Source organism: Drosophila hydei, unplaced genomic scaffold (genome assembly GCF_003285905.1).
Source record: "Drosophila hydei strain 15085-1641.00,03,60 unplaced genomic scaffold, DhydRS2 tig00008114-arrow-pilon, whole genome shotgun sequence".
Taxonomy (NCBI): Eukaryota; Metazoa; Arthropoda; class Insecta; order Diptera; family Drosophilidae; genus Drosophila; species Drosophila hydei.
In genome coordinates, this window is record NW_022045827.1 from 10,375,137 (window position 1) to 10,386,108 (window position 10,972).

Here is a 10,972-nt window from a genome sequence, read left to right on the forward strand (position 1 = left end):
ATTTGCCACAGCATAGAAACTCACGCAGTTGGCAGGCGCTGTGGATGGAGCTCAAGGCGCAACCCAACCAACCCCTGCCGCCCCCGAAGCCAGCAGAATGCAATGAAGGATTAAAATAAGAAAGATGTGCAAATAAAATATTTTACAAACGGACAACGAGGACAACTTTTGCAGCCGGTAGGCAACGCCACGTGATGTGGGATGGCTTTGTGACCATTCGGAACACGGCTGAGGGATGGGGGACGGTCCGAAATGCGAATGGAACATGTCGATGGGACACGAGCAATGGGACCTGGACGCAAACAAAGGCAACCGGACTTGGCCTCCGACTCGCTCTTGCGACTCTCCCTCTCTCTCTCGTTTCTCTCTCTGTCTCTCTTCGTGTGCACTGCATGGAGCATTGTCAAAATAAATCAATCGGTTTTATGTTGTTTCTGGAATTTTTGTTTGCTGTTTTGTTACTTTGTTGTCGACGTCAGGAAGCGGCTGCAGAGGGTTGCAAGTGGTGCAAGTGGTGCAATTGGCTGCCAGCAGCGCCAGCTTGTGGTGGCATAAATCAGTTGGTCGTTGGACGCATTTATGAAAGGATAACAACACACACACACACACACAACGGACACACGTAGCTCAAGCTCATAAAAATGCATAAGTTAAAAATGCTGTAAATAAAAATACAAGTTTTCTATAGGAAAAACCCTAAGCCGGCCCCGCCCACTGATCCGCTGCTCCACTTTGATTTATCTCGAAGGGAATTAAGATGTCTCAAAAGTTGCAGCGGGCAACATTAAAATGCCATTGCTGGCATCATCAGAGGCAGTCATAATCGTTCACGCATCCTTCAGCACCATGCAGCGGGGTCAGAGGTCAGGCAGGCAGTCGGTTGGGCACAGAAAGTTTTTGCTGCTGCTGCGTTTTCTTTGGCTCGTTTTGCAGAGCGTCCAAAGTGATTTCCTTTTAGTATTTTCAAAAACTTTCACCCAAAGGTGCTTACTCACACACACGCACACACGCACACACATTATAGACATGTCCAAGTCCCTTGCAATGGCACTCGACACTCTAATGAAGCAAATTCCGTAGCGCATTTGCGTCCTTAGCCGCAACTCTTTTAATCCCTAATAACTTTTAAGCAAGTGACTTTGCGCACACAAAATGTCCAAATTCATCAGCCTCACGGAACGTGTGCAGAGTGCCGGAGCTTTCGCCTTGGATGGCAAGACCTGGACAGAGGGATTTCTGCTTTCATGTTGAGCCCAAGGACTTAGAGCGAAAGTTAACTTCACACACACGCACACACACACACATGCACACACACATGCTCACATCATTAGCAAATTGAAAATTTTAGACTAAAATGTTTCTAATTTCAGCTAGAAATTTGGTTGCACAGAATAAGCACATGAGAAGCTTTGCTTTGCAGAGAATTACTTAATTACTAGGAAGAACATTAGATCATCAATAATAACCTTGGGGTGGGCTTTATGTACCGTCAGCCTAGTCAGTACCTCAGTCAGATGTGTCGAACTGAACTGGCTGCCTAAGCTCTTTGAGGCTCGAAGCATTTGCCTAAGCCCAGTCGAGGGTCAATGTATGGCGGATCCTTTTCTTCTTCAGCTGTTTCATTGCTTTTTCACTTGTTTTTAAAAATTGTATATTATAAGTGCCCAGACTGCGAGCAGCTAACATAGCTCATATCATAGTTGGGTAGCCTTGCGAGTGCTTAAGCTGGTGCTTATGGGAGTCAACGTTCGAGCCAGGATCTTGCACAGATTTGTCTCAACTTCTTGAGCTTTGACGGGTGTCAGTTGCAGTTTTGTCCTAGAAGTCATTTCCACACGATGTCACACCTGAGCTCCAAGAATGCTACATCTGTCAGCTCAGACGCAATAAATTGCAAAGTAACTATTTTCTTTTCGTAGTTGCTCCAAGATATCATAGTACAGATTTCTAATTTACCAGGTCTAAAAAAGATCATACTTGAACGGCTGTATAAACGCTATTCAGTGGGAGCAATCAGGGTGACAGAAACATGGGACTAGAAGGGCGACTGGTTGTCCCCAGATGTGGTAGATTAGCTTCGTCTTGTCTTGATAAATAATAATAATAAATACGTAATAAATAATAATAATAAATAAAAGCAAATGCACGGCCTCTAGCTACAGTGCAAACACTCAGTTGTATACGAAGTAAGATCAAATCGAACAATTTCGGCAATCTAGTCAGTTAAGATTTTGAAAAAGTCGAGCAAGCCTTGTTCGGTGCTCTGGGAGTTCACTTTTATTCTTACGTTTGGGCTTAACACGTTTTTCTAAAAAATTCAAATTATTTTTATTTTAAATTTTCAAAATTATGGAGACCTACGGAATGGCGGCACCTATTAATGATACTGCGATTGATGTGAGTTCGACAATTATTTGCTGAGTTCACTTTTGTCTTAAACGCTTTTTGGCATCTGCTGTGCAGTGCTACCATCAGTATGTCGCGCAGACTGGTTATCGTTGCGAGCTACCTGAGGACGATGACCATCTGAAGGCGTACACTGACTGTCACGAGCCACCCCATTATAATAGGCTACACGATTGGTATCCCCAAAGGTCGAGGAACTATCAAGATGATTGTGCACCCTATAGAGACTCTGGTTATCGCTCCTCCATTAGGAATGATGCGAATAATGGTCGATACAGTTCCCGAAATGGACTATAGTGAGTCGCGCTGCGCCCGTGAGTCGAGTTGCAAATAATTTCCTCCCTCCCCATTGCAGTTCTCCTGCTGAATTACGCAGAGGTGGAGGAGATACGTTCAACTCGTTGCCAGGTGAGTCCAGATCTGCATGCGGACCTCGTATAATTGCCTTCCTCTGCAGGTCTGGGTAATAATGATCGCTCAATGTGGCATCGGCGGTCGCGAGATCGTTTTTTCTAGTTTAAACAACGTATTTATTTGTGGAATTTGGAGGTCACCATCACTCTTTGAGGCGACTGCTGGCTGCATCTGATTTCGCACTACTATTCTAAATCTTTGGATCTTGATGTTAAATGTTCTTATCTTTTTTTTGGCGAATGAATCTATGGTTGAAGCGTGTATGACATGTATACTGCACTGAGGTCTATATATATATATGACTATTTAAAAAGCTCTGCATATTTTCAAACTGATATTAAACAGAAACCGTATGAAGTATAAATTGACTTGTTTCGGTTAAATGTGCAGTGGATCATAGGCGGGAAGCTTGGGCAACTGATCCGATGGAGGTGACAATTGGAATTGTTTCTCATGTATATATGAATGGTGCTCAACTAAGATTCGCACTTAAACATCTTATTTTTCAGGGGCTGTCCAGGCTGCAAACGAATTCAGCTGTTGAATTATTTCAAAATTGCCATCTGTGCAAATCAATGACTTGTATTAAAATAATTTGATAAGTTGACTCTGACTTCAATCGCTGTTTTCATTTAGCAATTCTCTAGAGAATTGCCAAGCTAACTCTGGACATATTTAGCTGATTTGTGTTAGATAGAATCTTCCACTGACAGGAAGGCTGAATTGCCATTTGAGTGGTCTCGTAGGCAAAGATAATGGTGTAGATAAAGCTTAAGGAAATATTTAGTATCAATGAAATGTCTGCAAAGGTTTTTGCTTTATTGGGAATTCTTTTTAGATCACTCTGTAGTACTTCCAATATCAATATATTAATTTAATAATTATTATTATTAGTTGTCAATGTTTATCTGAGTTTTATGGCACCTCAGATAAATGTATTTTCGATTTAAAATATGTTTCAGCAAAGCGTGGGGCGCGCACAAGAGAATTGCTTGGCTTAAATGAGCAACGGACAGCATGGAAAGGCTGTGCGCGTATTGTAAAGATGAGCTGGACGAGCGCCTCAAGACTAACGACAATAGTTAGATATCCTGTTTAAGGATCTGGCCCAAGCCCATGCGCATCCTTCGCTCGCTCGCTCGCTCATATTTAGCTTGTCGCCCCGTATAGAAAGTGGCGGTGTCATAAATTAAAACTTAAACTTTTGGAAATGTCAAGTATAAAACGGTAAATCTCCGCACATATATACACCGAGAAGCACTCCTCCAAACGAACACACACACATACATACGGACGCCCGTCTGTTGGAAATGAATTGCAGCAACAGGATCAGGGTTGGGCTGGGGCTGGTCTGTTGCTCCGGATGGGACGGACGCCCATTGAATGCGCATGTTTTAGTTTTTGGGCGGCTGCCACCAGATACCGAGGGAGGGCAGCTGAAAAACTATACAGGGAACCAAGAAAAAGCACAACAACAAGGCCAGCCAACAGCAGCAGCAGCAGCAGCAGCAGCAGCAGAGGAAAACTCCACCCGTTTCACATAAATTTTGGAAAAGCAAACTTACAGATTATCCGCATTTAGTTGTAAAGGTTCCACAAAATGTGTTGTATATCATTTATGCTGCTGGCTGGCCGGCTGGACTTTTGAAAGATGAAGTTGGTCCAGGGATCGCTGGCTGCTGTCGATGATTTACATTTGATTTACTTTCACTGCCTCCTCGACTTTTTTTGTGCATTTCTAATTTCTGGGCAAAAAAACTTTTGCTCATTTGCAATAAATTCTAATGTGCATATGCCACGCCCCCCTCCACCCACCTGCGTCCAAAGTTTAACTAAATTTTCTAATCATCATAAAATCTTGTTATCATTTTCATAACTCGCCCTAAAAGGAAAAAAACCAAAAAAAAAACAGAAAATTCCCTGACACATTAAGCGGCGTCCCGAAATGAAATTTACTATTGCCAAAGTGAAAACATTTAAGTAAAATTTATGAAAATTAAAATGCTAAACAACTTTTTGGTCATTCGAAAAATTTAATTGATCGCATAAATTCCTTGAGTGAGAACCTCTTGGCAACTCCCACTCTCTCCCAGCGACAACAACAATAACAGCAAAAACAATTTATGTCAATTTGCCATGGCGCAAATTTAGGCTGAGAGAGAGAGAGAGAGAGAGAGGGAGGGAGCTGCAGACGAATGAAGTGTAACCGCGAAACATAATCAAATTTCGTTGGTGTCGAGCTCTAGCATAAGTTTTTGATGCCCCACCCACTGTTATAGCCTGCGCCCTCCCAGCTGGTAGCTGACACCTGACCAGGTCTTTCAGCTTGTATTTTAAGGGGTGTGTGTGGTTTCCGTTGCTTTGGTCGCTGGACGCTAAAAATTGCCATATTAATTTGAAAACAATTTTGTGGCCTGTGCGCTCAGCTTTTTTGCGCCCCCATTTAGACATTCATTTCTCCAGGGAAAGTTTTGTAAAGAACGAAAAATCTTAAAAGTTTGTAACAGAATATTTCTTTTTCCTATAGACAACCGCGAGCTGAAAGCATTCGCAGAAGAACAAGCTGAACAAATTATATGTATGTAAAATTATCTGTTTAAGATTTTATATAAATTCCAGAAGATTATAGATCTATAGAAGTTAATGAAATCTGTGATCTTTTTTATGACTGAAGTGCTGAGCTTCAATCTGAAGGTACTGTACTCTGCTCTATTTCAAACAAGTTTTGATTAAATTAATTTTGTAATATTTATTGCAAAATATTTTTCAAATAATATATATAAAGATTGCTTTATTCTAAATAATATAAAATATAATGTTGCTAAACAAAATAATTTAATATAATTAATAAATAAATAATTAAATTAATAAATAAAATTTTAAAATAAATTAAGAATTTTTTACACTAAAAAAATTTAAAAATATTATTTACTTATTAAATGAACAAAAATTGTTAAATTAAACAAAACTTTATGTTCGCCAAAGTTTTACTTTTTAAAAAGTATTTTTTTAGACTCTGATTTTTATGAACACTTTGTGGGCAAATGAAGTTCCGCCGTAGACAATATTTACGGGAAAATGAATTTACTTGCGGCGAGCCGAGACATTTTTGTTGTCTCACGGAATTAAGTGAAGTTTGCCTTTTTATGAAACGATAAATTTGTGTATTTAAAGATTGTGTGGATCGGCCAGCTGGCTAGGCAGTCAGACTGCCTCTCTGCCTCTCTCTCTGCTTGCGAGGCAGGAAATAGATTAAACTGAGCAACACTTGCGCCATTTGGCTTCCTCTTCCGCAGCCGTTCGTTAAATATTCAGTGTCCCCGCACGGCATACTCCAGTCGAATCCAAATGCGTATCACATACCCCGTGCTTCGTGCGGCTGCCCATTTGCCAACTCTTGACAGCCAACAGCATAAACTTTTTGAATCTTATTTGTTAAAAAAAAGACCAAACAAGTCCCAGTTGCTGTTGTTGTTGTTGTTGTTGGCTTGTTCTTGGCCTGGTCGAGCAGCGCGTAACCATTTCCGTAACCTCATAGGCCGCCACCCGGCGCCAGGCGCCTGGCCTGAACCGTAGCTCGACCTTCTCCGCCTGCATTAAATAACTTTCAATTTGAGCCAAGTATTCGCGACTGGCTTCCTATTAGCCGTGTGCCCACGGCCACTGACAGTGGGCCCATTCTTTTTCGCTTGGGGTCGCCGCGCCTGGGTAATACGATTTGCGCTGCAAAACATCGACAATTTGTGGACTCGGCTTCCGGTGTGTTTATTAGTTCATTTCGGACTTCTTGCAACATGCAAATTACACGCCAGCCACTAGCCATGGCGGCTATTCGCAACTCTCTGCGTCTGCTTTGGCATTAGCCCCAAGCTGGCGCATATAACTAGGAAGCAGATAGTGTGAAGCCAAATATATAGTTGTCTATATCACACGCAACTGATTAAGTTAATAAATAATATTCCTTTGGCTGCAATTACTTAAGTATTTACATTTGGTTGATTTAAATACTTGCAAATAGGCGTTACAATTACTCAAGTAATTAAATTGTGAAATTACAATTTTTAAAGTAATTATGTCTTTTACAAAAGTTTAATTTAGTATTACCGAAGTAATTACTTCCGTTGAATTACAATTACTGATTTTATTAAGTAATAATTACAATTTATTATTCTGACTTAATTACTTAAAATGAAGCTCTTCTGCTATTGCCTCACGTATTTATTTAAGTAATTGAAACTTTCGCTCAAGTAATTAAATACTTATCTGTTAATTACTTAAGTAATTAAGCACACATTGATATCCGATTTAGCTGATTACAAAGTCTTAATGCTTTACAAATAACTTTTTGTTATTAGTGACTTCAAGAAAATTAGTTAATTGCGTATTTAAATTAATTTCATTCGTTGTTTCATATGATTATTCAATTAGCAGCTTCTTTTTCGCGTGCCTGATGCTTTAAGCCTTCGCTTTCTCCATTTAATGCCAGCTGAAAGTTCTCGTAGGATCTTTATTATGTCGCTTAGCTATTGTGGCACCGCAAATCACATAGCTATAATCGAGATTCTTTCCCTGCGTAGCGCAGTGTTGCCCCCTCGGAAACTACTTTATTTGTTTTGGGAATTTTGCGAATGAATGCGCATTTCAAGTTCCTGTACACAGCCAACTGCCGAATGCCGAATGCCAAGCAGCACGAACTGAAGATGAAGTTTATTTTATGGCCAACTGGCAGCTGGGGCTGGAGAGCTGTAGAAGATCGAGTCCTTTGGCTGGCAGCTGCATCAGCGGCCCGGCTTGGCTCGGCTCGCCGGCAGGCAGGCAGGCAGGTAGGCAGGCGTTCCACACGTGTGTGTAATCAAATAATTTCCACCAAAAATCGAGAAATTATTACGAGCGCATTTTTACGAATTCATTTTCACAGTTTTCACAAACAACAACGAAATCGTTGAGCAAGTTTCTTGCGTTGCATGCAAAGTGGCTGCATCGAAGGATGTGTGGATTTTCCGGCATTTTGGCGCTGCGCCCCTTTTGTTTATTTCTTTGAGATGCGGCGGAACAGCGAACAAACGGCCTGCCGCCCACGCCCGCCCCCGACTTTCCACATAGTATTTGATTGTGCAAACTAGTCGACTCCAGTCGACTTTGTTTGCATGCACTCGCAGAGAGTTGCATTCCTATGGAGTGGGAGACATGGCCAAGAAGGACACGTGTGCCTCGGTGGGCTGCTCTCAGCCTCAGCCCCAGCCCCAGCCCCAGCTGGCTGCCTGCTACTCTGCTGGTCGCTCGTATCAATTGTGTGTGATGGTCAAAAGTCATTTCAACAGCACTAAATTATTATTATCTTCAAGAAGTTTCACATGCTCGACAATCATCCGAATAGTCGCCACCCCTTTCCCCTTTTCTACCTTACACACACTTTGGCTCTATCGTCCTGCTCTGCTGCAGTCATAAAGGATGCGTTGGATTTGTGTAATGGCATGGAATGTTTTGATGTTTGCCAAAAGTTTATTAGTTTAAAATACATATAAAGAATATAGAATATTTAGATTAGTTATAATTTTTTAATAGGCGTGACAATATTATACATAAAAATTATATTTCCATTTGTTTCTTAGAGAAACAACGAATACCCAACGACAGCTCAAGCTGATGCGCTGATAGATCGAACCAGGTTCAAGGGGAATCGCTCTGCATCAACTTTGAACTTAAATCTTTTACCGCTCTTCAGCTCAACTCAACATCAACTTCTCGAATCTTTATTTTCTCTTTCTCTTTCTGTCCCTCTATACCCTCACCTCTCGCTCATACCCCCTTTGCATTCCTATTAAAAGACTGCACATTTGAAAGAGCTAATCTCTACCTATCCTTAAACCAGTTTGTTTTCAATTTGCAATTGTTACAGATTAAATAATAAAATGTGCACAATTAGCGGCCAAGCGATTCAATGCTGATTGAGCTGCTGTTATTTTGTTGCTAATTAAGCTGGGAATAGTTTTCAGTTTTTAGTTTTTAGTTTTTTGCTAGTTTTGATTGCAAGCGCGTAAATTGCAATCAGTGCGTTGTTTCGGAGTGGTTAACCGAACCATTTGCAGTACTCGCAGTTTCAATTTGGCAAATGGTAAGCCAAGCCATATATGAGTGCTTAGCGCCGAGTGCTCGTCCTGGAGGCCAATTACAGAGCTCGAGTTGCACAAAAAGATTTGCCTGCTGCTGCTGCTGCCCCTGCCCCTGCTGTTGTTGCTGCAGCAGCAACACACAACACAATTTGCAAAATGAAATTGTTTTTGCCTAATGTAACAGCCGAAAAAGCCAAAAATCTGAATCTGAAATTCAAGTGTCGCCTTTGACAGCTTCCTCTTTGGCTGCGGTTTCCTCTAGCCATTCGGGCTTCCTTCTTCTCCCTGGGCTCTTCGCCCTGGCTAATTTGCTTTCTAATATCGTTTAGTTGTTATTAGATATTTTTTCTTACTGCGACTTGGGTTACTTTTTTAGGTAATGGCAGCTGCCGCTAAGTACCGCTAATTGAAATTTCGTTTGTTGCCACTTTTAATTGCGGCATGACTTCCACTGTCTGCTCTGGCTCTGGTGTCTTCGCTGGCTTCTCTGGCTTTTACCCATTGCCGGGTTTAATTTCTGCTTATTATTATTCTTTTTTTCCCCTTTGCTGTGTACAATAAAAAGCAACTGTGCTCGCATTCCAAAATGCTATGTTGAAGATTAGATTTAGAAAAATTTTTTAATTTAATCAAAATAAATTTAAAATTCTTTTCCAATATTTTATATAAATTTTTTATATAAATTCATTAGTTGGTTCCAGAAATGAATTAATTATTAAAAAGTCAGCAAATAATAAAAATATATTTTTATATTTATTAAATTTACATTTTCTAATAATTAAAATTGTACGTATACGTAATATGAATTAGACTTGTAGGGATAAGACTCAATTGAATGTGTGCAATGCTTGAGCTTTTATATTCTTTAGAGTATTAGAGGAAATAAAGTAGGTAACTGATCTCTGATCTTTCATCACTGATCTTTGATTAATATTTTTCATTTTAAGTCTTTGATCTCTGATTTCTTTAAGAGAAGAAAGACAACATAATAATTGTCACTAGTTGTATTCAGTAGAAATATTTGTAATATTATGAATGCAATCGTTGCGATAAAAGATACATCAATTAGCACAATATGAGAACTGTGCCTAGTAATAGGCACAGGCTTAATGAACTAGCTACCAGGCTGGGCTAGGCTGTGGCTAATTTCTCTAATGAATAAATGAGTAAGAAACTCAGCAAAGCCGTAACAGAGAAAGAACAAAATCATATGCTAGAATGTGAAGGGTAAAACTGCTTACCTGTTAGCTACACACACACATACACCTGTATATATATTGTGCATATCCTTTGTCAATATTCATTATACGAGTGCATACTTTGGGGGCGTCTGATGCTGGAGCAGCACGCGCCCAGTCATAAAGTTGGGCAAACGTCTCATAAAACGTGACGATAATCATAATTGATGCTCGAGCCCCTGCCCGAAATTGGCGTGGTCAGGTGGGGCGGCGACAGGTGGGCTGGCTGTGACTGGGGACTTCAAATTGTAATTTAGTTTGCTAGCTCGACGCACACAGCTCAGCGCAGCTTTGGCCTCATTCTTGGCGTAGTCTTTGTTTTTCTTTTCTGTTTTTTTTTTCTTTGCCAAATTAAGGGTAAAATTGTTAATTGAAATTTGTGTGTGTGTGGAAGGGTGTGCGTGTGTATTAGTCAGAGATGCCATTGGCGAAGCCACAGCAAGCGGTAAATTTAGTTCGTGTCCAGCTTTGTTGTTGCAACAGCAGCAACAGCAGCTGCAACATTTCCATTTAAGCCTTGCCTACTCAGCCTGCTCCAATGATAAATCAATGCAACATATGGCGCTGTTTGCCCAACCTTTGCCTTCAATGTTGTAAATTTTAAATCAATGTTAGCCGCCAGGATGCGCCAGGACACGCACACACACACACGCACTTTTTCTTGTCGTTTTTTAGGGCTCAGCGCCTAAACGCACTTCTTGGCGCTCGTAAATTCAGTTGCCTGGCCTGGGCCAGGTTTCGGTTGTCGTCGTCTTTGGTGTGGCCTGCACTTGGAGTTGCTGAGACTGCACGCAATCCATT

At 40.8% G+C, this 10,972-nt stretch overlaps 1 protein-coding gene across 2 annotated transcripts; it reads left to right on the top strand.

The window, feature by feature from the left end:
* The first annotated feature begins 2,262 nt into the window (after nt 1–2,262).
* On the top strand, nt 2,263–3,433 carry LOC111603735. Of its 2 annotated transcripts, XR_002751703.2 has the most exons (6): nt 2,263–2,397; nt 2,464–2,702; nt 2,762–2,814; nt 2,864–3,104; nt 3,166–3,275; nt 3,330–3,433. XR_002751703.2 is itself a non-coding variant. In XM_030224449.1 (4 exons), the coding sequence occupies exons 1-4, from the start codon at nt 2,350–2,352 to the stop codon at nt 2,920–2,922; spliced, it is 399 nt and encodes a 132-aa protein (XP_030080309.1). In that variant the 5' UTR covers nt 2,263–2,349; the 3' UTR covers nt 2,923–3,184. The 2 variants fall into 2 exon arrangements, 1 of the variants encoding a protein (XP_030080309.1); XM_030224449.1 differs by lacking the exon at nt 3,330–3,433 and having other exon boundaries at nt 2,864–3,184.
* The last annotated feature ends 7,539 nt before the right edge of the window (nt 3,434–10,972 follow it).